Source organism: Sabethes cyaneus, chromosome 2 (genome assembly GCF_943734655.1).
Source record: "Sabethes cyaneus chromosome 2, idSabCyanKW18_F2, whole genome shotgun sequence".
In the NCBI taxonomy this organism is placed as follows: domain Eukaryota; kingdom Metazoa; phylum Arthropoda; class Insecta; order Diptera; family Culicidae; genus Sabethes; species Sabethes cyaneus.
In genome coordinates, this window is record NC_071354.1 from 244,242,709 (window position 1) to 244,269,785 (window position 27,077).

The 27,077-nt window shown below is 42.1% G+C and overlaps 1 protein-coding gene across 1 annotated transcript in view; it reads left to right on the forward strand.

The window, feature by feature from the left end:
- LOC128738880 (protein draper) overlaps positions 1-26,691 on the forward strand; it is a 95,087-nt gene extending 68,396 nt beyond the window's left edge. The window contains exons 3-10 of the mRNA XM_053834337.1: positions 13,418-13,664; positions 13,734-14,204; positions 14,276-14,421; positions 14,542-14,964; positions 23,478-24,182; positions 24,799-25,137; positions 25,203-25,337; positions 25,490-26,691. Of these exons, the coding sequence (XP_053690312.1) occupies positions 13,418-13,664; positions 13,734-14,204; positions 14,276-14,421; positions 14,542-14,964; positions 23,478-24,182; positions 24,799-25,137; positions 25,203-25,337; positions 25,490-25,884 (2,861 nt within the window). The 3' untranslated portion in view covers positions 25,885-26,691. The remainder of the gene's footprint in view (positions 1-13,417; positions 13,665-13,733; positions 14,205-14,275; positions 14,422-14,541; positions 14,965-23,477; positions 24,183-24,798; positions 25,138-25,202; positions 25,338-25,489) is intronic.
- The last annotated feature ends 386 nt before the right edge of the window (positions 26,692-27,077 follow it).

Sequence of the window (27,077 nt, forward strand, 5' to 3'; positions counted from 1 at the left end):
CAGCTGTAGCACATTTTTCCAACACAGATATCAAATTCGCCGAGGTTTAATCGTCTCGCAGTAAAAAATTTGCTATCTGTTGGGACGACGAACTTGTGTCATTTTTTCTGGCACACTTCCCTAACACAGACATCAAATTGGACTAGGTTTAATAGCGTTCGTAAGAAATCTGTTGGCACAAGGGGGCTTTGTCACTCTTTCTGGCGTACTTCCCAAGCAAGGACATCAAAATGGTCTAGGTTTAACCGCGGTGTTAAGAAATCTTGTTGAAATGAGAAAACTTGGTCGCTTGTTTTGGCTTGCTTCCCAAGCACAGATATCAAATTGGTATAGGTCTAGATCATCGCAAAGAATCTTCCAACCAATCACGAAGCGAGAATTCTGGTAAAACATAGGTTTATTATTTTCAATTTTTCAATAGTTCAACATCAAGAATCCATACTTTTCTTCATTTGGGTCAATTCTTAGAAGATTTTCCGATCGATTGGTGTAAAAATATTGAAAATCGATCAGAAAACCGCTGAGCTATTAGCGCTCAAAACCTTTCATTTTTCGTGACGCTCGCATTTTTCGATTTTTTGGAATGACACCCTATCTCAAAACTTGCCGTAAGACGTAGTCCTACGTCAAAACTACAACCCGAAAAATCTGTCTCAGTGCGCCCAATCGAAGATTTCTTAGGGATTTTGAATTCCTTGGTGTACAAAAATAATTGGAGAGCAACGAATTGCTAACAGTGGATTGGTACAATCAAGAGATGCATTTGCAAAGTTGACATAACGACCGTACAACGCTCCTGTTTCGACGTCAAACGAAAGCTTCGCCGAACAGCTGTTTATGGACCGTTTTCAAATGCTGCGTCCATTATTTTGAACTATTCTGGTCGTAATTTCTATAGATCTTACCAAAGCAAACAACTGGGCTATCAGGCAGGGAACACATTCTATATGTTATCGGGGCTTTCATTATAAATCGACTTTGCTCATGAGACTCATCAGACTTTGCTCCAGCCGGTCTGAGCAGCTCGCTCTCTGTACCCTTCTTCGTCTGATTTCAACCGGATGTTATAGAGTCCTTCTCCTTCCGGAATCCGAATCCGGAATTTCTCACACACTTTCATCCATTCATCCACACTAGGTACTTCTTGGCAAATTTGTCAAGCTTCTTCTTTAAGAACTTCTCCGGAATATCCAGACGAGACTTGTCGACGAAAAACTACAGGCCAGGGAACTGCTGGCGTGGGACTTGGCCGCCGTATTCTGTTTATCGGTTCGGTTACGCACCTTCCTTACCTTGAAGATATGAAGTCCGGCTCGTTCATCGTCGGCCAAGTCGAGGTCATTTCATTGCTCCATTGTCAAAGAATTCCAGGGTAATTCTGGACTTGGTTTTGGTTTCCTAATTGCTCCAATTAGGAGAGTGCCTTAGGTGTTTTCAAGATTTATTTTTCCGAAATCAACAAAGAAGGTCCACGAATTCTTTGATTTTCTCCAACATAATACGGAACGTCGTGATGTGGTCCACACATGATCAGGCAGCAAGGAATCTAGCTTACTGCCAGCGGATAGTAGCGTCAATTTTCTCCTGGGTCTAGGTTTGAGACCTTACAGAGGGTATCGTTAATGAACTGCACGCTTTTCATCACTCATGCTCCAGGATGAAATGCAAAAGTGACTTCGCACTAACCCGTAACTTACTTGCACTGATTTATACAAACATGACATCTCCGCCATCACTGCCAAATGCCAACTGCGTGAAACTTCGGCCTCACGATGATCTAATAGAACACAAATCCTTTCCTAAAGCTTGCTTCAGATAGTATTGGAACAAAAACAATTGCGTGTATTTCAGTTATTTATTATCGAATTCAAGATCTTTTCTTACACAAATCTAGTATTTTCTTCATACTTTTAAGAAGAAATACGGATAAAATTCTTCGTCACGATTTCGAAGGAATTTTCGAACGTTTCCTGTAATATGACTGATTAGGCGGCGCACACTTTCTTCGTCCATCGTTTTTGGCTATCATCGTCATTCCTCTTCATGATTGCCCAGTATTTCTCAATAGGGCGGAACTGTGAGCAATTGGGTGGGCTAAAGTCTTTCGGAACAAACTGGACCCCTTCCTCTGCATACCATTCTTGAACGACTTTGCTGTAATGACAGTTTGACAAATCTGGCCAAAACATCACGGGATTTATTTATTTATTTATTATTAAATCAACGGGCTCGAGATAGCCCCAATGATTGTCGATAGTTACATAAAAATACAATCAAGTGAGTAAAATACAAATATAAAAACAGTTAAAATATAAGTCTACATCACTCGCGGATTATTGCTCCCGAAAAAAAGCTTGCAAATCTTCTGCCAAGTATTCGACGCGACAGATGAAAATCGAATAATGACGACACTTGATTAAAAACTCGCTGCAAGCCACCGAAAGCGCCATTCATAGAGTAATTAGTGCGACGAACTGGTAGTCACAGCATGGCGCTATTACGCAGTGCTCGTGGTTGTACATTTATGTTAATCTGCTCCATAAGCACAGGGCTGTCTATTCTACCCTGCAGGCAATCCGCAATAAACAAAGCTCTAGAGGCAGCTCTACGAACATAGAGAGGTTCCAAGTCAATCAGCTGACAGCGGCTTACATAACTAGGTAGACGGAACGGGTCTCTCCATGGCAACCTACGCAAGGCGAATCGAAGAAATCGGCGCTGAACTGATTCAATTCTCTCTGTACTAAAAATAAAAAATAAGAAAACTTATCCAATTTAATTCTACTATGTGTATTTTATTCAATGACAGATACGTATTTCGCCTACGACTTGCAGGCTTCCTCAGTGTCTGTTTTCGAACTGCAAAAGTAAGTGTTTTGGAAGCCTGCAAGTCGTAGGCGAAATACGTATCTGTCATTGAATAAAATACACATAGTAGAATTAAATTGGATAAGTTTTCTTATTTTTTATTTTTAGGTTTCGTATTCTACTAAGACGCTCCAAAAACTTCAGTCTCTCTGTACTGTTGTTGTAGTTAGGATTCCAAACGGGCGAACAGTATTCCAGGATGGACCGCACCAGCGAACAATATAGTGACTTAAGGCAATATATATATCAGAGAACTTTTTCGCGATCCTGAAAATGAAGCCTAATGACCTCGAAGCTTTAGCGATAATGTACGAGATATGCTCCTTGTACGTTAACTGCGGATCCAAGATAACTCCCAGGTCTTTTATATACGAAACACGTTCGATGGGTGTGCCATTGAGCTCATAACAAAACAGGATCGGGTCTTTTTTTCTGGAGAAAGTGATTATTGAACACTTCCCCGGGTTCACTAACATGCGGTTCACATCGCACCAAGCGGCAAAGGCCTCCAACTGATTTTGGAGAAAGTGACAATCGTCTGTCGAACGGATCTGGGAAAACATTTTCAGGTCATCTGCATACGAGAGTCGAGGGCATTTGATAGTCAAATTAACGTTGTTGAAGTAGAGCAGAAAGATCAAAGGTCCAAGATGGCTTCCCTGAGGTATACCTGAAGAGGCTAGATAGCTATCGGACCTACAATCTCCAATGGCAACCACCAACTGTCGATTGGTCAGATATGAGCGAAACCAGCGCAAAAGGTTGTCGCTAACGCCCAGTCTATGCAATTTTACAATTGCGATGTCATGGTTTATCTTATCAAAAGCGGCCGACAAGTCTGTGTATAAGACATCGGTTTGAGCACGGTGGTCCATACTTCCCGTTATGTATGATGTTAGACACAGCAGGTTAGTGGTGGTAGAGCGCTGGGAGATGAAGCCATGTTGATCGGCACTTAGATATTGTTTGCAGTGTGACAATAGAGGTTCCATGATTACCAACTCAAATAGTTTTGAAACTGCACTGAGCGATGTGATTCCTCTATAGTTGTTCACATCTCGTTTACTACCTTTTTTATGCACAGGAAACATATGCGCAAATTTCCAACATGATGGGAATACGCCGCTAGAGATAGACATTCGGAATAGGTAGAGCAATGGCGTCAACAAACAGGATATGTGTCTCTTCAGGAATGCAGAAGGTACTCCATCAGGTCCAGGGTTGAAGGACGACTTAAGCATGGAAGCGGCTTTTGAGATTTTCTCGACGTTGACATCAATGGCACCTAGTGTTTGACCATAAATTGGAACATTGCATGCTGCTAGGGCAACATGGTCGACGCTCAATACCTCGTTAGTGAAAACACTTGCAAATTTGCTGGAAAAGGAACGGCATATATCCTGAGGTGCGGCAGCGATGTCCCCGTTATACTCCATAGAAGACGGGAGGCCGGACTCTGCGTTGATCGTTTACATAGTTCCAGAAGCACTTCGGGTGATGCTTTAGTTTCCGTTGAATGCGCTGTTGATGCCGTGAAAAGCATTGCCTACTGGCTCGCCTATATAAGTGGCTCACTCTCGCATAATGACGTTTTAGCGAAAGCGTGCGATGCTTCCCTGAATCTCCGCAATGCTGCTCTTTTGAATGACTTCAGTTTGCGCAACTCATTCGTGTACCAAGAGGGGTGAGAAGTGTTGCGGTGACTTCTTTTCGGGACGTGTCGATCTATAACATATAACAGAACATGTGAAAAGGTTTGCGCCGCAGCTTCAACGTCCTCTGGGTCAAGTATCCCTGCCCAGTCAATACTGGACAATACGTCATTAATACTATGCATATCAGCTTTACGGAAGTTGTAGGATATAGCCGCGGGAAATTCAATGAAGTCGCGAAGGGGCTTATCCTCAATACAGACTATCAGGGGTGGGTGGTGCAGAACTGGCTTAATTAGCGGACATGGAGCTGCGGTGATGAAGGGGGGCTTTTCTAATGAGCTCACGAAACAGAGATCCAAGCAACGGTTGTTTTCGTTAACTACATGGTTAACTTGATGGAGCATTGCAGCACTATAATTGTCGAGAAGGTTTACTGCAGCAGCGTGAATCGTCGAGTTTTCAGGATCCGGGAAGAGAAATCCGCTATGGACAGGTTTCCATGATATACCTGGCAGGTTAAAGTCGCCCAGAATGATGATCTCATCTAGAGGAGTCGCCCCTCTCATAATAGAGTACACCGATTGACAGTGGACATCAATAAGATCGTTGTCGCGGACACGATCAGGTGCGATGTATAAAGCGCAAAGAAAAAGTGTGCGATCACTTAGCTTGATGGCCGTCCAAATTTGCTCTACACAGTTCCATGCATTGTTCTCGATAGCCCTGGCTTCTAACCCGCGACGGACAGCTATCAAAACACCACCGCCGACAGCTTTGCGGCTATTATTCGGGTTCCGATCGCAACGAAAGACCTCGTAATCGGATCCAAACACTTGACTGGAGACTGTTCGGGAATCGAGCCATGTTTCGCAAAGGGCAATGACATCATAGCAGCGATCTGAGACAGCTAGTCGGTACTCTTCAACATCAGAATTCATTCCACCGGCGTTTTGGTAGAAGACGATGATATCTTCCTTGCGGCTCGGAGTGGAGCAATCCGTTTCTCTGACAAATACGTTAGGTGGATGTTGTCCATTTTCGATGCCGAAGCAAACAGGATTCTCGCCGTCGTCGGCGGGCTGGGCTATCCTCTTGTCAAAAGATGGCGCAACTGGACCATTTTCGCGAAAATTAACGTAGTCCACAGTACTGTGAATCGGATCAACATCAGGCAGCGAATGAACAATATCGTGACTATACTTGCATGAGGGGGCAAGTTGGAAGACCCCTAATCCACATCTAGCCACAGGTCCGGGACGACTTAGCTGGATACTGGCAGGGGACGGTACGACTGGGCTAGAGAAACCAGGAGCTTCCAAAGTGCAGTCCAATGAGCGTCCCGGTGGTGAAAAATGATGACTCGGACGATGACACGGGTGTTAAATGTTGACGAGATGAGACATGCCCGTTGGCAGTAACAGGTTGGCAGTAAAACGGTCACGAGTGGTTCTGGTAGGCCATTGAGAACCAGAGAGTGTGCTAGAACTCGGAATCTGATTAGGCAGTGAAATATCGCCAGTATGTACATACTTGCCTGAGGATGAAGTTTGGGAGAACCCTTGACCAGACTCGGCTACAGGGCCAGAACGACTCTGATGGCATGATACAGTACAACTTCGATGACAACGGCTTCGAACGGTTAGCGCGACTGCATCGAGTGGTTTAGGGTCTCCCATAATGCGACAGGCAGTGCGTTCTGACTCACGGGTTGGAAGATCAAGACATACTTCTTTGGTAGATCGGTGACGATTACGATGAATGTGAGATTCAACCAACGCGGCTGAATTTTGTAAGACGGGGGTTGCACAACAGTTGGGTAAAGTGCATTCCGGTTCTGGCGTTTCTAATGTTCTTCCGGTGGTTCCGGTGGCCCGGGTTGAGTTGCGGCTTGCGAGTTCAACTGCAATCCGACAACGACGTTTTTTGCTCGATAATCCTCAAATTACCGAAAAAGCACATTGTCTGGCCAAGAGTCACTAGAAAGCGCGACAGCTTTAAAAGCACGACGGACGCCAACTTTGAAGGAAACGAATCTCCATGTGGAAAGATCCGTATCTCTTGGCACCAGCTTAACCACTTTTGGTTTAGTATCTGCATTTAAACCCAAGCAATCTTGGACAAGTGCCGCAATCTCATCTTCAGAAGTTCGTGGGTGGAAGGCCGAGAGATAGATCCAGAAAAGATCATCGCTTAGTGATACCGTATTTACTGAACCTACTGAGGGTTTCGTACCACGAGTGCCGCTTGCTTTCTTCAACGGTTCAACTGAGTTGTCGCTGTTCCCGCGTCTGCGTTTAGGAGTATTAGGCATCAGGTCCTTAGGAGCTCCCCATGGCATAGGGGCGCTTGGGACAGAAACTCTAAGTTTAGTGTCGACTTTAGCGGTAAGCAAGTTAATGGCACAGCTTAGCTTTTCCATGTCCGCTTTCATGGCCTTCATATCCGTATCTGAAGCTGCATCTATATTGCTCTTCCGTTGAGTGATATTTTTTAAATGTTCGTTAGAGAACAAATCGGCACAGTCGTTGCACATCCAAAATACATTGCGTTCATATTCGCCGAGTACGTCAAGCAACGGAAGATCAACGTTGGCGCAAATAACGTGATATATTGAGCCGCAGAAACCACGACAGACGATCTGGTCATTTCCATTGACGTGCTTATTACACTTTTTACAAACCATTTTTTAGTTGGTAATGGTGATCACTCTTACGATTAATGGTTTTTGCAAATCGATAAAGCTTAGTGGTTTGAAATGCAGATGTCGCTTTTCGTGAGAAAAATCGAACTGAAATGCAGTATAGCGACTGATCGATACCAAAACAAACAAAACAATACACTTTGTCCGACGCTGATCAGTTAACGTGAATTTGCAGTTTGAGGCACTAATATGGTGACTTTTTGAAATCACAGCACGTAAGAAACACTACGGATGACTTCTTCCAAGTAAACACTCCACTTTAAGCCCGAATTCAATGCAAAAAAACTGTTTATTGGGAGACGTAAACAAACCTCTACTATAAAATCTTAACAGGGTTGCCAAAATGGGATGGTGGTGGGATCGAATGAACGGCAAAATTCGTTTTTGGAGACACTCCCTTTGGTACAGTTCCGACATCATTGTCTTAGTTGTAACGAAAACTTTCGTTTTTCTGCCACTGCTGCAAATGCCCTGCCGAATCAAACATTTTAGTGCCAATTTGTCGGCAAAAAAAAATTTAAATTTGCTTGGAACATCCCCCCGAACCGTTGCCAAGTAAAATTTTTGACCTGGCATTTGCCCGAAGTCAGCCTTGACATAGGTTTCATCGTCCGTCCATCAGAAGACACCCGTTGAACGTGGTTAGCAACCGGTCGTATAGCTTTCGAGCACGGATTTTGGCCACGCTATTCTGTTTTATGGTTCGTTTTGACTGTTTGCTAGGTCAATGCGACTTGAATTCTTCCCGGAGTCGAATTCTCCTCACGGTACTATAGGCAGCACCGAATTTTCTGGCCAAACCACGGTCCGACAGATTGGGATTCCTCTTGGTGGTCTTCAAAATCTAAACACGCAGTTTCCGGTCGAGGTCCACTCCGATAGTTAGCTTGAGGCTTCCGAATCGTCGTCAATGTTTTCTTATACCGTTTGATAACGTACCGTACGGTATTGCTGGGCAATTTCAGCTGTTTAGCTAGACTAGATGCAGACCACAATGGATTTTCCAAACAACTATGCACAGCTTTTTCCCTTCTTTTGGCTTCCCTGTTGTTTGTTTACAAAATACAGTCGTTTTGCGGAATGTCAAAAATACATAGGTAAAAGTTACAAAATTTCCGACACGTGGGCGCCAAGAACTTCCAAATCCGTCCACCAAGAGCGCCACAATATGAGCCAAAGTTTGTTCCAATTCTTAATGAAGCAAGCTTTAAATAAGCCTTTAAGTGGAATAACGCGTAATTTTATATGATTTGTGATGTTCCATTTATGCGTATGTCAGAAGACGTAAAATTACAAGATCTTTTCGAAGTGTATCCAGCTTTCCACGAGCGATAATGGCGGATATTGAGCACAAGTGGGCACAATCTTTTGACATTTATTGGAGGAGCGTCGAGTTCGCCCTGACGGAGTTACTATGGATACATTCATGATTGTTTGTTGTTCGAGTGTAAAAATGTAAACATTGTTTAATTTTGCAGATCAGCTGAAGTGACTACTACGAGATATAAATACACTGATTCCAGTAAATACAAAGACTATAAAGGGAAATTTAAGAGTACCAACAGAGAGATCGCTGGTTCGACCGATGGAGCAGATTTAGATGAGTTCAGCTTGGATGATGCCGACTACGACACCATTGCCAACAATGCCATGCGAGTGCAGAAAAGACTGCACAATGAACAAAACGTGTTTATCATTCAACCATACATAAAGTGGGGACCGAAAAAGTCTTCCAGCAAATCAGAACATCAACTTGCGGAGGCGGAAGCGTTGGTTCGTTCGATACCCAAATGGACAGTAGAGTACGCCCTGAAAGTTCCGCTGGAATCGCTAGATAAAAAGCATCTTTTTGGCGTTGGGAAACTGGAAGAAATTAAAATGTGTTTGCAAAACCTGCAAACTTCTGGAACGTTAATCACTTGTGTATTTGTCAGTAAGGGCACTTTGTCTCTGGTGCAAAAGCAGATACTAGAAGAACATTTTAAACTTCCCGTAATGGACCGTTATTCTGTAGTAATACAGATTCTGCGCTTGCATGCCATAAGCACTGAAGCTAAACTGCAGGTTGCAATGGCCGAAATTCCATACATTTGGAATCAGATGAAGAATCAAGACTCAGTACTAAAAGTCGTATTTATCTTACCGAATCACAAAGGCACATGCTTCGCATCCGCGAGAGAAAGCTGAAAAATGAACTGGCATCTATTCGGTCGCATCGCGATTTGCTCCGCAATAGACGCAAACAGAAAGCCTATCCAATTGTTGCTGTCGTGGGCTACACCAGTGCCGGTAAAACCTCTCTGATTAAAGCCTTCACCGAGGAAAAATCTCTCGAACCGCAGAATCAGCTATTTGCCACGTTGGATGTAACGGCTCATGCTGGCTGGCTTCCATGCAAGCTGGAAGTACTCTTTATGGACACCGTCGGTTTTATGGCGGATATCCCGGCGGGACTGATCGATACTTGCCGATGTCATCGTCCATGTACAGTTGCAAGAAATTGAGCGGCAAATTCTGGTCGTTACCGGTCGCCAAAAGCTTATTATACGGGTTCCTATGGGCGGCCAAGAGGTGGCTTGGCTATACAAGAATGCAGCTGTAACGGAAACGGCTGCCGATCCTCGGGATAGTCAGCGGCTGCTGGTCGGACCGGTGATTACCGAAGCCAAACTACAACAGTTTCGGCATCTGTTTGTTTAAAGAAGGGCTTCGTGAGCCTACGCCTAACTTCATCCATTAATACAACGAGTTGTGCAAAGTAATTAAGTCTAGTTCATGTAAATAAACACACAACTGGTTGATAGCAAGAGTGAAAAAATATTATCTTATTGAACGAAAAATTCGACTTCTTGTATTCAATAACCAGGTCCATCACGCTTTCAAAGCGCTCGAATATATGAAAACCTTGAAAGACGATTTTAATGTGCAGCCGATTGCATTTCAACATTAAAATTTACGACCACAAAAAACTTAAATCAATAATTGTTGGTGTCTAATTTTAACGAATCTAGCAATGGCTGTCATCCAAGCTGTAACATTAACCGAATTAACCGGCGAGTTGTGTCTTAAAGCTAACAAGTCGTAATTAATTTTATTTATCTATTAATCGCTGATCTGCAAAATTGAACAATGTTTACATTTTACACTCGAACAACAAACAATCATGCATGTATCCATAGTAACTCCGTTAGGGCGAACTCGACGCTCCTCCAATGAATGTCAAAAGATTGTGCCCACTTGTGCTCAATATCCGCCATTATCGCTCGTGGAAAGCTGGATAGGTCCTAAACAACTCGGGTCAAAAACATGATAAGACTCATCGATTCGATTTTATCTATATATATAAAAGTGAGCTAAAAGTAACTCCAGAATGCGTTGGCCGTTCTCCACCAAACTTGGCACACATGGTCCTTGATAAAGGAGGGTCCCCAACAAGGACGGGAGATACGAATACGTAAAAGGGGTTGCGTTTCTTTTGCATTTAGACCGATTGCAGTTGTGCAAGTAACTGTGAGAAAAGGGGTGGTTCCACCGAGAGAAGTTGCAAGGAAGGCGGTAACGAGAAACGGTAGTATTAATGGATGTTTCGCCATAACTCCGGAACGTCTGGACGGTTCGTCACTAAACGTCGTTTGTCAAACACATGATCTTTGACATAAAATAATCAGTGCAGGGGAGTTGACGTCCTCTTACAAGAGGAAGGTTCAAATGGGTAAAGGGCCCAAGTAACAATTTGGGTTTTATTACACTCTTATGATGGCATTTAAGACCAAATTGGTCATGAAAACCGTCATAAGAGTACAATAAAACTCACATTGTGGCTTGAAGGGGTGCATTTTTCTTGCATTTGGAACGATAGCTGGATTTATATGTGGATGTTATAAGTTTTGTTATAAGTTTTCCAGGTTTATTTCAAGTCCCTACGATAAAACTGAACCTTGTCGTGTCGTGAACGTCACGTGCAGTACCTTGCAAGTCGTAAGGGCCGGCAAAGCGTCGTCGTCCTGCCAGTAAAAACCAGTTAGATTTAAACTTTTCGCTCGGTGGTAATCTGCAATAGATGTAGGAAGAGGCATAATATGTGTCGATAACCCAACCAAAACGCGTCGCTCTCTTGGTAAGTGGATTTTGCAGTCTCCTTTGGTCCAGCGCCTCTATGGTTCAAAGGTACAAGTACCAGCGAACCACATGCCCTGGCGGGTGTTGTGGGGTCGAATCCGGTTATAATCTCAGATTATAGCTTGATTCCACTCATGCACCTTCCAGCATTGGACAAAAGGTAGGAGTCAAAATGACTACTTATCAAGCGTAGCTAATAATATCCCCCTTTCCGCTCTTCCCCTCCTTCACCAAAAATTTTCATTTCTTTCCCCTACCGTCCCTTTATCAATTGTAGAACCATCGTTTCAAAAAATGTTAATATATATGTATGACCGCATTTCATGGTCAAGACTAAAAACTTGAAAAACGTGCTTTTATTCCGTTTAAGAATAAGGCCATTATGGGGATCTTTGATTAGGGCTAGTAAGGGGATGTAAGCGGGATACCAGATCCGGTTGAATGCCGAAGGACCACTCTACAATGATTACGTGTAATAATAGAAGTGCTTAGGTAGCAGATGGGAAATTTAGTTCAATTCGTGTCGTGTGTTCGAGTCTCGGTTGGGTAGAATTTTTGCACTGGCCCCGTGGCTGTCCTGTGATCTGATGGCCGGACGCGGGGTCTGTCGATGGGAAGGGGTCGAATCTTAGAGAGACGCTTAAGCCCACTGCTTTATTGCACTAGCTCATTGATCTCGGGTGTTGGAAGGCGGGTGCGTCTCTATATTTTAAAGCTTCTGTAGACTACCGCGAACGTCCAGCTTGTGCTGCGTTCAATATACCATGCACCTTGGGACAGTGCATAAATGCTGGGGAATAAAAGATCAAATTTTCCCTGATAAATTGATAACCACTAATGCTCCGAAATTTGTCTTTCTTCTAACTTCTAACAAGTGAACTAACTTGTGGTTGTTTGTGTTGAAAAATTGATAGGGGGCATGCGGTTGAGGACCAGTGCTAGTGCCTGAAAACCTTCGGCTTCTACTTAGTGCTAGGCGGGGATGACGAATTCTCATCTTCACTATACTACATTTTACAACTCAAGTAGTACAAAAAGTCCAAAGCACATTTACAAATTCGATCTAAAATTAAAAAAGAAGAAAACTTATCCAATTTAATTCTACTATGGATATTTTATTCACGACAGATACGTATTTCGCCCACGACTTGCAGGCTTCTTCAGTGTCAGTTCTTTTTTAATTTTAGGTTTCGTATTCTACTAAGATGCTCCAAAAATTTCAGTAAATTCGACCTACCATTTTTCTTCTTATCATCAATATCATCATCATCATCATCATCATCATCATCATCATTATATTTAAAATATGACATTCCGGCCTTTGGCAGAGAGATCTTAGAGTCAGTTCGTGGAGTCCGCGCAGGACCGCAACGCCTCCGCCTGCGGGCATAAGCGCGACAGCTATGCTTGGGGCTCTACCTGTGTTTTAGTGGGCGACATTGCCTGTCTCGTCAGGTAGAACTGACGTTTGAGGTCTCCCTGACACTTTGTTGACATCACAAAAGGACCCAGCGCAGAGTTTTATACGCTATTAAGCGACCAGATGGATAACCCGAAAACAAGGAAAGTTTTCCATGTTTATTTCAAGTGTCATTTTACATGTAGATCTTTATGATTTACAATGTGTCTCAACAACGGTTTCTTCCTTTTAGTTTTCTCAATTCTATGAAAGTCCTTTAGACAGTATGCTTCTCGTGTCATTCAAAGTACCTTCAACTTGCTTTCATATTCATTCAACAAGCTTCCTGCTGAAGTATTCATTAGCAAATTCTTTCATCTGGCATTCCACTGACTGTTCCAGCGTGTTTTGCTGAAAAGCTGTAATTTTAAAATGTAGCCTAGCCAAGTGTGAATGTCACCTAATATGAAAGAAAGGAATGCTGCATTTGCAGCTCATATTCACTGCTCGTATTATTACACCAGTTGACAGCAACTTGATTCTGGTTTGTTTCTATAGCAACATCGCGGAAAATATTAGCGAACAATTTCCTTCTCTTAGGTTTATCAAAGTAATCGTTGAAAAAAAAATATTTATTGTTTTATTAAAGATGGACTTTTTCCTATATCCCTGCAGATTGTCCACCGATGCGCTGGGGTTCGGACTGCAGCCAAACGTGCGAGTGTAAAAACAACTCCACCTGCAACGCTCAGGATGGCCGGTGCAACTGCCAGAAGGGTTACCGGGGAGTGTACTGCGAGTTCCAGTGCCCTGCGGATCGGTTCGGTCAGGATTGCAGCGAGATCTGTCAGTGTCTGAATGGGGGCAAGTGCGACCCGATATCGGGCGAGTGCTATTGCGCTCCCGGATTCACCGGACCATTGTGAGTCTAGTCTGATGTTTGACATATACGAGATACGGTTTTCGATGACAATGTTTTCATTCGTTTTAGGTGTGCTCAAAAATGTCCGGAAGGCAAACACGGTGAGCAGTGCCGGTCGGACTGTCGGTGCCAGAATGGAGGAAGCTGTGATTCGCAAACGGGTGAGTGTGTATGCCCACCCGGCTATACGGGGACGGTGTGTGCTAATCGCTGCCAGGGTCAACGGTATGGACTGAATTGTGCTGAAAAGTGTGAGTGCTTCAACGGGGCTGATTGTAACCATATTACGGGCGAATGTATCTGCGCTCCTGGGTTTATGGGTGCCAAGTGTTTGGATTCGTGTCCGACTAATGCGTACGGCATAAACTGTACCGAAACTTGCCGCTGTCTGAACGGAGCCGAGTGCGACTCGGCTACCGGGGTGTGCACCTGTTCGGCCGGCTGGACCGGAGCCGATTGTGGACTACGCATCTGTCCCGACGATCGATTTGGCGAGAGCTGCAGCGGCCAGTGCGAATGCAATGCTAAAAATACTAAAATGTACGTTAGTTAGTCGCAGTTTTTCCGTTGCTTTTATTTTAATTGTTTTGGTTTCTGTTCGACAACCGAAGGTGCCATCCCTGGAGCGGAAAGTGTCTTTGCAAGCCAGGATGGAGCAGCGCTTCGTGCGACCGGCCGTGTCCTTTCCTGCGCTACGGACAGGATTGCCTTATTCACTGCAACTGTAAAAATAACTCACCATGCAGCCACATTGATGGTACGGGTTTTTTTGTTTGTGTTGTTTTTATTTTGAGTTTGCTTTAATACTTTGTTTTCAACTGTCTTTCCTTTGGAATTCTGTCTATGGAATGAATATAAAATGCCATTTTCGATGCAGGATCCTGTAATTGCATCGCCGGTTTCATGGGAGAAAACTGTGAAGAGCAGTGCAGAAACGGAACCTACGGGCAGAACTGCAGCGAGCAGTGTGAGTGCATGAACGGAGCCACTTGTTCGGCCGAGAGCGGTCAATGCTTCTGTGCCCCCGGTTGGCAGGGCATCCGCTGTGATCGACCGTGTGACACCAATTACTACGGCAAGGATTGCACTGAACGGTGCATGTGCAACAATGGTGGCGTTTGCAATCCCGTAAATGGGCAATGTAAGTGTCCTGCCGGATGGACAGGAGAACTGTGCGATAAGAAGTGTGATTCCGGCCGATTCGGACAAAACTGTTCGCAAACTTGCGATTGCCATCTGGAAAACACGCTGGCGTGCAATACGACCACCGGCAAATGTATCTGCAAAGCGGACTGGGGTGGTGAGTTGAGTTGTTTTCAATCGTATCGTTGCGGTGACAGGATGGATCTACTAACTTACGATTGGTTTTCTTTTTTCGCCATCACTACTACTTACTAACAATGGATTTCTCCGCGGTTGTCACTGTAGCAGCACTTGGTATAACCGATTTCCTTTCCAGATTGCGAGTTCATAGCCGGCACATATCATTTATTGTACTATATGTAAAACACTGTTTGTTTCATACGCCTCATTTGCATTCATAATTTCACTGTACTTATTGTACGTGTTTGATTTCGATTCAAGCTGGAAACAGTAGCACAACGTGAAAGTTTATCTACACCATCAATCCTACGTATCTCAAACGGACTTGAATTCCATTACTTCTAAACTAACTTCTTCAAACATACTCGATTTCAGGCTACATTTTTTCATTCTTTGATTATCTACTTGCTACCAATTTTCTGAGCATGATTAATTTTATGAGAGTATTCCCAGGCTTGCATGACATGACCAAGCTATGATGTATTGTGAAACTTTTGTTAAACTCAGCTGCCGGAGTGGTACTTTCTTATGACGCGACTTCGCATACTCTCTTTTTCAATCAATGCAAGTTGCTGTCGCTCCCCCGGGCTGCTGACTCATAAATATGTAAATGCCGGAAATAAACAATTCCTTTGATTAACTTTTGGTGCATAGTTAACTGTGACCACGTGCATCAGGCGTCAGATGCGCCACCACCGTGCAACACGCACCAACAAGGTTGCCTTCTGTCGGGCTTTCACATATCCGACTGATAGATTACATTTTATTCGGTAATTTAAGTATGCTATAGTTTATTTGGAAGATAATTATGGAGGTTACGACACTGGTCTAACAAGTCAGTCGTGTCGTATGTTCGAATCTTGACTGGAAGAGACTGTAAGAGTCATAGGGTTAGAGCCCTGGCCTCGAAACACCGAGGCTTTGCTTGCCATTACGTACTCCATCGATATTGTAGTTTTCTGAGAACTGCCATTGAAATCTGCGACTATTCTTGATGCAGATAAAACTGGCTACTATTGGCACTAGCGTGCCCAGCCATAAACAAAAAGTGAGGCACCCGACTTTCGGAAAAAACGGGGTAGTCGTAGGATGGTAGGATTATCCTCATTATTAGTAATCACAAAAATACCAACCGATTAGTTTGAAAATTAAGGACTGCAACTGGATTTAAAATAGAAATAGAAATTAGATTTGGAACTGGATTAGAAATAGTTGCTGAAATTGGACTTGAAACTGGACTTAGATGGACATCATAGAAAAAATTCATGCCTCCAAAAACACCCACATGCCAAATATCGTTCCATTTGATTAATCAGTTCTCGTGTTATGAGGAAATTTGTATTTCATTTATATAGGAGCCCCCCCTCCTAAGGTGGGGAGAGGTTTCAATTCACCATAGAAAAAATTCTTGTCTCCAAAAACACCCACATGTCAAATTTGGTTCCATTTGCTTGATTAGTTTTCGAGTTATGAGGAAATTTGTATTTCATTTGTATGGGAGCCCCCCCCCCCCTCTTAGTGGAGGGAGGGGTCTCTAACCATCATAAGAACCCTGGCCCCAAAAACCCCTATATGCAAATTTTCACGCCGATCGTTTCTGTAGTTTTCGATTCCATAAGGAACATTCGTACAGACAGACAGAAATCCATTTTTATAGGCATAGATTTGTATGGGAGCTCCCCCTCTTAGTGGGGGAAGGGGTCTTTTGCCATAGAGAGAACCTTCACTAGCCCCAAAAACCTCTACATTGCAAATTTTCGCGCCGATCGGTTCAGTAGTTTACGATTCTATAAGGAACATATGGACAGACAGACAGACAGACAGAAATCCTGATAGATAGATTTAACCCAGTTAGAGAAAAAGCGTTTTTCGTTATCTCTGTCGCTTTTCGCTTTTCATTTTTTTTTGTCCACTATTTCCTCTTCTTCTGTTCCTATTCCCAACTCTTGAATTTCCCGGTTCATTGTTCGTCTTTTGCTTTCGTTTTTTCCCCGTTTTCGGGGCCCGTTTCTTTTGTTTTTCTGGTTTGTTATTTGTCATTTTCTGATCGCTTACGACTTTTTTCTTTTTTTTTTGGTCCCAGTTTTCATCTTATTTTTCTCGTCGCTTTTCAGCTTCGTTTGTATGTTTCGTTCTTCCTCTTATTATGTCCTACTTTTTCTTTTTTCCGTCACGTTGTGTTTTTTATCCCTTTTGTCTTCCGTTTTCATTCTGTTCTCTCCATTTTCTTTTCTTTTCAGTTCTGTTATTTGTTTTTATAGAGTTCTTCCTTTTTTCCCATTTTTTTTCTTTTCGCTTCCATTCTTCATCTTTTTCTGTCCAGTCTACCCGTTTTTCGGCTTGTTTTCCCACTTTTTCTTTCCCGTTTTTTTCTTTTCCACTTTTTTCGCGTTTACTGTACCGTTTTCTTTCCCATATTGTGCGTGTTTTCTTTCGTTTTGTTTTCTTGTCAGTTGTTTCAGTTGTTATTCTTTGCTCTCACATGTTTTTCCTTTCGTTTCGTTTGTCCAGTTTTTCTCACGTTTTCCTTCGGAGGAAACAGACCACCTCTAGATCCATCGGTAATCGATAAGTGAATATGCTGAGAAGGTTTTCAAGGCAGAAGGCAAGCATTCGAAACTGCTTGCTATACGTTGTTTAGTTTATGTGATAGAGTAAGGAGGGGTAAAAGTGCGATGCGAGTAAAAGTGCGATTCGGTGATTTATCGGTGCAGATTCCGAGTGAATTGACTACATTGGCATGGATGGGTGACTATTTTGACAGCTTGAATCTAACGTAAACTTTGAATGCTTACGAAGCATAGTTGCTGAGTGATGTGCAAATGTTATTTTAGGGCGGTTTTGATGTAATTTTTCATTATACGGCAAATACGATATCAACAGGAAGATATTACTTATTGAAAATTTGTAACAGCGTTTTACAGCCATCACTAACATATCTGTTTTGAAAACACGGTGAAAAGGATTTACAAAATATATTTCGCTTTTCCACAATTTAAGCAAACCCCGTCAAGCGTCTAGCGGGGTAAAAGTGCGATTCACGAACGGGGCAAAAGTGCGATTCATGCATGGGTGAGGCAAAAATGTATAGCTAATTACATACAGCTTTAGGCACTGTACAGCAATCGCCCCAATAAAAACGCTAATAGGGACCGCGTTAATCGAAAACGTGTTAATGGAGTCTACGTAGCATATGAGAATTGACTTAATTGGTTCCAACATGGAATAACTCGTGATCTTGACCGTATAGAAGGTTGGTGTCTTCGACAAAGTTGTTCAGTAGATCGAGGGCTTTCCGTTGGATTGTAGTATTTTGGAATTGCCTCACTACGTGGCGCTAGCGTATATGTAGTATTTTTGTATAGGCTGAATCTTGCGCTGCTGACTATCTAGAAAGTTGCGGTCTTCAGGAAGGTTACTTAAATGACTTAAATTCGATCTGACAGCGGCTGAAATACTTCAGCGAAAATGGGAAAGGTGCAAATTGAGAATATTCCTTACCGAAACATAACGCAGATTGAAGATAATATGGTTTCATGGATTCGAGCTTCGCACTTTTGCCCCGCGGTAATCGCACTTTTACCCCGCTAGTGGGGTAAAAGTGCGAATTGGCACTTGATCAGAAGAATGAAAAATTTATTTTGCATAACACTATTATTTCAGACGATTTATAGTTGAATGTGAAGACATTGAGTTACTGCATCACTATAAAATATATTTTGTTGTTGTCCTTCTTTATATCTCAAGAAAATTGATGACAACTTCAAACATCGCACTTATGCCCCTCCCTACTCTATGTATTTTTGACTTAGGGAAATATTCTGGAAAACCAAGTTTTTCAATTAAGTATTAGAGATTGACAAACAAGAAAAAAATGTTTGAAAAAAATCCTTGTAACAAGACATAATTTTTAGATTTGTTTTTAGAATTGTCCACCAACACTTAACTTATAAACCAGCAAAGTCATGGGTATAAACGTTCCTTAGAACTTGACCCTTCTTTATCGACAGATTTCACAGTCTATCTAGCAACATTGCCTAGCCGTGATTCGATTGACTGTTAACTAATATTTGGACTTTTAAATTGGACTTGACCTGCAACCTTATTTGGTCCCTGCATACTAATCAATACCGACGCCGGCCACATCGGAACGCGGGTCCTGGTGGGATGGAAAGGAATGTTAGTCCAATACTTGTTGCTACTAAAAGCCAGGGAAACCTCTGCATCTTTACAAGCATTCCGGGAAAGGGATTGGTGCTAGTAGGAGGGAGGAGCTAGATGGAGATCCATGTTAATTGATCATGTAATTTGTCGAAAGCGTGAAAATTTGCATGTAGAGGTTTTTGGGGTCAGGGAAGGATCTTATGATCGTTAGAGACCCCTCCCCCCTCCAAGAGGGGGGGGGGGGGCTTCCATACATATGAAATACAAATTTCTTCATAACTCCATAACTAATCAAGCAAATGGAACCAAATTTAGCACGTGGGGGATTTTGGAGGCAGAAATTTTTTTATGATGGTTTGAGACCCCTCACCCATGTGGTAAGGGGATAAACACTCTCATACAAATAATTCAAAAACTAATCAAACTCGAGAAATTTTAGACTCTTTCATAAAACATTAGTCAATAACAAGACCACCAGAAACTATCAATAGTGACATTAGATGATTCAGGGCGAGACGGACACAGGCCACGAGTGTTGCCGACGACCTGCCATCGGAAGCGCCGGACACTGCCCCCCGTAGAGATCACCTCTATCTAGGTTTATTTATTTTCCTAGATCTGCTGACCTCTATTACTTTCCTTCAGTAGAGTCACCCCTGCGAAATGGTACTTTCTACGAAAAGATTTTCCGTGAAATGGTACATCCCGCGTAAGGTTTTTTTGCGAAATGGTACTTTCTGCGAAACTCTATATTCCGCGTTATGGTTAACCGAGAATTGGTGTTCCGTAAAACGGTATTCGGCGAAATGGTTTGTAATGGTGGCGAACATTTAAATGCTATCCGCTTTGTTTTATCAGGCTAAGCAATGGGGGGAAAATTTGTATATTAAAACACCCATGAACACCTCAGATACTTGCAAAACTCGAGATTGTGATAAAGGTCATCCAAGATTCAGGATTTATGTACAACACAGTTTAATTTGTGGCAATACGAAGTTTGTCGGGTCAGCTAGTAAAATATAATTGCGTCATTTGAGTTTCCATTAGTGCATCTAATATTCAACTATTCAGCTATGTTGATCGCTTTCTTGTTTGCCTTTCCCATTTCATACCCATTGAACTCATATTAGATATTGGCACAAAATTTAACATGAACCTGGAATTCATTTTGGCATTTAATTCAAATTGTTGAACTGGCAGGAGAATAAAATTAAACTTGAAATAGGATTTAAATTGGACTTGAAATTGCACGAATATTTACTCCACCCCAGATAACACAAGATCGTAATAGAAAGTTCACATTAAATCGTTTTCATGTCAATTTTATATCGGAATTGTATAATGATTAGAGTATATCGAAACAAATGAAACAATAAATTGTTTTGCAGTCGTGCGTCGTGTCTTCATATACAACTCATGACAGTGAATTATAAAGCAGTATAGATGATTGCAATATTAAGTTATATCTTAATCATATTCAGTAGTATTAAGTTGTGTGTTATAAAAACCGCTGTATAAAATGCAAGATAGAATTACAAAGAATTGTCAAAATTGCCGCACGTATATTGCCTCCACTTTGGTACATATATGTTCTTATATGATGTGAAATATAACTTTTTCGTTCAGATATGATTTATCTCTCAGTTGCAATCGAGATATACAAACCAAGTTGTGTACTGGGTCAAATTCAGACATGAAATTGGGTTTATTATTAGACTTAACATTAAACTGAAACATTGATTGAAATGTAACATGAAATTGGCATGTGATTAGACATGAAAATGGACTTATGTTTGGATCAATTCAGACTAGACGCTTTACTTCAAGTTCAAATATTGAACTTAAAATTGTACATGAAATTGAGCTTGTAATTGAAATTGAATTTTTGCCATTTGAATGCCCATGGTTGTCCAAAAAATTTGTAAAGCTTGAGTAAAATTTTTTTGTGTACAATCAATTAATTTACCCTAAAGTTAGAAAATTCCTTTCTTTGATTTTGTTTCACTGATGATGATGATGATGATGATAATTGATTGTGATGATGGCGATGATGATGATTTTACTTATGATGATTAATTTGATGATGATGTTGATCATGATGATAACCATCATCAAGGTGATAATGATGATGATTTTTTGAGGATGATGATGATGCTGATGATGATGATGATGAATTTTGAATCATACCACGCAATAATTTGAATAAAAATTAAAAATTGATACCATTATCTGCATTACTCCCTATATTAAATATATAGGAAAGGAATTTTATACCTTTAGGCAGGTGAATCAGTATTTGTCATGCTAGAATCATTATCTAGCGTGAAAACTATGACATTTGTGCTAAAAAAAATTATTTGAAAACGATGTTTTTTTTTCACTCGGATAATCGAGTCCGAACTGTATCGCTATGGATTAAGGGAACTGCTTGTTATCCGTGCTTGAAAGTCGGCGTTTTTACCCTGTTTCACCCTCATGCATTTAATACTTTTCAACCGATCTCGCACTCTTGAGCCAGAAAAAGGGTTGAGACTAATTATAATTTATCCATTAACAAGATGTTAAACCAAATCCATTGAGCCAGTCTGTAAGAGGCTACAATGTTGGTAAATGCGGAATTCAGGAAGGATGGGGGCTGTGCTCAAAGTGTGTCTGGTATTTTTTAGAAATTCAGCAGAACCAGCAGAAATTCAGCAATAAATTGCTCTAACCTGCTTCTCCGGTAATTTGTGCTTTCTGTATACTTTGAACTTCAAGTTATGTCTAGTGTAATGATAATCCTGGTCGATGATTCCAATGCAGGATTTCGACCAGTTCGCCCCTAGACTCGTTCAACATTTTTAAATCCCAAACGCGAGCAGTGCTGATTTTATACGTACATTTGTATCTTTTTACGATATGGAAGATAAATCTCGCGTGAAAACGCCGAAGTGTTTGCGTAGTCTAAAAATTAAAACAGAATAAGCCCCAGGGTATTTCCTTGAGGCACTGATCTTGATATGATACATCGGAAAATTGTATCGATTCAGCTTGAACACCAGGCCGCCGTGCCATACACATTGTCGAATATCTTTCCAAAAAGCTTGGGGAGTCGAGCAGGATCTTTCCCCGGTTTCAGCACTGGGATGACTTTAGCTAATTTCCAAATTCAAGGGATGTAGCCAAGCTCCCAGCACCTGTTGAACAGGTTTACTACAAAAGTAAATAAGCCGTTTCCCAAGTGTTTGAGCTTGATGTGGAATGTGCCATCGATTCCGAGGGCCTCCATATTTTTAGATCCCTTGGCATGACCCGTCAGCTCGTCAGCGGTAACGGCTCCCTCAGGTACCAAGCCGTCTGATCGAGCAACCTCGGTGACTTTCTCTGCAACAGAGTATTCGTGTCGGCTGACAATATTCTGTCCCAGATTAGGAGACATTACAGACTGCTGAGCCCCCAGACGAGACAAGAGGAGGGATAGACTTTGACCTTTTTTTCGAGGACCTTAGTCATGGATCAGAATGGTTGGAATACGGTAGATTTTTTTTGGAGATTCTGTTGGAATTCCTTGTTTTTTGCTTTCGAATGGGCTCCTGGATATCCCTAGAAAGACTGTTTGTTATAGATTTTTCCTGTCAGTCACCTGGTACGCTGGTATTGGCGCCGGTAAACAATTTGTTCAACCTCATCCGATGTTTGGTGGTGGAATCTATTTGAAAAGAAGTATTTTTCGGTAATCTGACACAAGCTCGCAGGAAAACCTATTGTTTGACAGCAACCTTACACTTGGATTTATTTAAATTATTTCACGCGGCCTACTTAACCACTGATTATGTTTCAATGGTCACAAATTGCATATATTAGCTTCGATCGTGACATCCAACTGTTGGTTTGATGCGGCATGATATAAGCCTTCCGATAATGCAAAAAATCGATTTTTGTTAATGTTAATGTTATTGATCGAACAGTCCAAATTTTCAAGAAAAAAAATCCCGAGCAAATCTAGATTCGAAGATATCTGAGTATTTTTCGTAATCTGTGAATCAGGATTATAAGTTTTTCTGTAATATGAGTATTTACGAGTTTAACATTCGTTTAAATTTAGCTAAAATAACACCGAAGGGTCTGATAACCTTTTCAGTAGTTGAGCTTTCTTATTAACTGTGACAATTGGCTACGCATACTTCGATTAGTATAAAACTGTTTCTTATGGCTTGGTAATTGGTAATTAGAAAAATGTGTGACGTGTTTCCTACTTTTTCATCCAAATCGTTTGGAAAATTCTCTACCAGCACCTTCTACCAGTTGAAAAAAAGCCCGATGTAACTAATCTTTCTACTTTTTCAGGTGTCCGCTGCGAGAGCCGCTGCCCGCTGGGTTACTACGGCGAGTCGTGCGATGAAATCTGCACCTGTCACAACAATTCATCGTGCGATCCGATCAGCGGCGAGTGTATTTGCTCCCGCGGTTGGACCGGACCGACCTGTACCGATCCCTGCCCGGAAGGGTTCTTCGGTCACGGTTGCATGGAACGGTGTCCCGGCTCGAAGACGGGCAATTCGTCGTGCGATCACATCACCGGAAAGTATACCTGTCGGCCGGGTTATATTGGGACTACTTGTGAGCATCCTTGTCCGTTCGGTACGTACGGTATCGAGTGTCGGTTGAATTGTACTTGCCAGAATGGTGGGGAGTGTTCCCATGAGACGGGAATGTGTCAGTGTCCACCCGGTTGGACGGGACCGAACTGTAAGGAGGTGTGTCCGAATGGATTCTATGGGCCGAATTGTAGTCAAAAGTGCAACTGTAAGAACAATGCTCGCTGTCGGAAGAATGATGGGCAGTGTATTTGCGATCCTGGTTGGATGGGTAATCGCTGTGATGAAGTTTGTCCGGAGGGATTCTACGGAGATCACTGCATGAAGTCGTGCGAATGTCCGGCCGGAAATTTTGCCTGCCATCCGGCGAAGGGATGTGTTTGCAGTTTGGGCTTCTATGGGGAGAAGTGCGACAAGTCACGGCACGAGGCTAAGATTCAGGAGCAGGATGAAGGTAGGTAGCATGAATAATTGGGTTAAAATGTTAAACTGTAACCATGTTTGTTTCACTGTGATAAGAAAATGTTACAACAGTAAGCGAATTTGTGAATTCTACAATGGAAGTGTATGTGCCTGACTCGGAATTCGGTACTAATCAGACGTCATCCCCCATGTTGCCGGGTGAGAAAAACTTTGAACACTTTTTGAGTGAATATTTTGGCCTACACGATCACGATGAGCCACATGGGCAGTACGACATGGATGATGATACTGAGGATGTTTGGTTAAAACAAAATCTTACAGCCGCTGAAGTTTCAAACAATAAAAATGTTTCGATTAATGGCACCGAAACGGCGGACAGACTTTTCGGTAAAAAGCTTTTCCAAAACAACTGTGTGATTTGACAGTTACAGCACTAGTTTTTTCCCTAGTACACTTGTTGAAATAGTTTCGAACTATGCAGCACAATAAATCAGAACTCATCATCACTGAAATACAGCACTGGTTGTTGTTCGTCGAGTTTAAAGTGTTAATTCAAATGTGATTTTCAATGTTATCACAATAATCATCAATCACAGTCTAAGAAATCAAAGTAATATTACTCACCCATGTCCTGTATTTGATTCCAGCCTCAAACGCCGGTCTTGCCTGGGGCCTAGTGCTGGCGGTAATCTTAGTCGGCGTCATCGTTGCGCTCGTCTTGTACTACCGTCGCCGGGTGGCGAATCTAAAGGCCGAAGTGAATCACGTCGTCAACTATATGATCCAGGAACAGCCCGGACATTTCGATAATCCAGTCTATTCGGCCTATCAGGGTCAACCGGGCTCCGGCGCCGGTCAACCAATCAACCAACCAAGCAATGGAATGCTACCGAACGGCTCACTGATCAGAAACAACCTGAGGAATCCGAAGTCGAACCTGGATAAATATCGCTATCCGGAGAATGAATCTGTTGGAAGCGACCGGTGTAAGTTTTCTGTAATAAAACTTTAAAAAATCCTTGCCTGTTATGGAACGTTTCTTTTCGTACAGCTTATTCCATACAGTTTCTTTCGGAAAGCCAGAAGAACTTTGATGCCGACCTGACCAATCCAAATTACAACACAATCGACGATAAAGACCACGTGTATGATGAAATCAAGCACAAAGATGGTTACAAAGATCTCGGTAAGTTCCACTTGAATACCCAAAATTGCCAATATCCATCCTAATCTTTATACAATGCATGCCTCAGATAAAATACAGAATAACCTGTAAGTTTGCTGTAGAATCCCTATCCCACATTCAGCCTAACATATTGTTCACATTCCTTTCGACAGACACTGAGTACGATCACCTGGACTACTCCCGGCCGGGCAGTTCGCACAAGACGCACTACTTCCGGATGAACAACCCGCTGTCCGATTCACCGAAGCAAATCAACGTGCTGCGCGAGAACGGCACCACCATCAACAATCTATCCTCGCCCGGGCTAAGCAGCCGGCTACCGCTCGTTCCTCCGCCGCTGCTGCTCACCGATGGCGGCGGTTCGTCGTCGTCTAACTCGTCTCCGACGCCCCCACCGCAGCGCACTGCCAATAGCCCGGTGCTGGGGCCGGATAGTAGTAATTTGTACGTAAAAATGTCCTCGGAAGGCTCTTCGCCGGCACTGAGCGAACAGGAGCTCAACACCAGTGGCAGTAAAATGGCCGATCTTCAGCTCAACATTAAGTGAGTATTTCCCCTCCAAACAAAACACGAAAACTATCAGTCGTAATTTTCAAGCAATAATCGTGAGCTCAAATGCTAAAAATCAATTATAACTAGGCAAAAGTCGCGATAGTTTTTCATCCTGCGCTTTAGTTCAGTTCAGTACGTTGCGAGGTTTTATTATTTTTTATCCTTTTATGATTGTGATATTAATTGATTGAGTGTTGTTGTATTTGCACGTGTATGATATAATTTAAATGTAAGCCTAATCGTGTTCTGCTGATAAGCCGGCGGAAATAAGAATCTTTACTAGACTGCTAGGAATGAGTTAAAAAAAAACGAAAACAAACTAATCATGCTTTTCCCTCGAGGACTCGAGGTTGAGCATAAAACAGGATTGTGCCAAAAAGTCACTTGCTCTATGCTCTATTTCATGATCATTAAGATACGTAACCACTGCGCGCGGAGATGATACGCCAACAAGTAACTGATATAATATTACCTATTTACAACACTCATCGACATATTGTGGAATGATATTTTAAAATCTAGTGAACGAAAATTGTTATCCGATGCGTGCGGGGGAAGATTTCAATCGGTTTTCAAACGTAATAGTATAAACCCCCCTCCCCATCTCTAAAGTTTAAAATGTTTATACCTTTATATTCGTAGGAAAATGACAGAATAGATTCACATACATATTTATATGCATTTGGCAAAGCATGCAAAACAATCCTTCTCAGAGCAATTCATTTTTTACATGTTAATAATGGCGTTACTGATATGTACGTATTAGAACAGAAATTTTATATTATAAGAATCCTAGATCTTAGCGATTGTTTCTAACAAGCAGAACTGAAAACGAAAGCCTACTCGTTATAGGTATATCATTTGATCATGTGAGTTGATCTCAAACTGGGCCGAATCAGGACGGTAGTGATCGGTTAGAACTAATCTTTTCATCGGGGAGTATCTAAGTAATAATAATATACCTAACCTTTAAATTCAATTAAGAGACTCAGAGAGAGTGAACATCAAAGCAGGCGTGATTTGTTCAGTAAAGCTAGCTGTTATTTCCCTACGTTTTCCGAACATCGTTTGCGACCAAAATTTTTCGTCTTTATTTTCCTTTATACACTTGCAATCCGGACACATATTTCGTTTTTCCCGTTTTCACCTAACCTAATTCAACCACTATCGATGGAAAAACTGAAACCA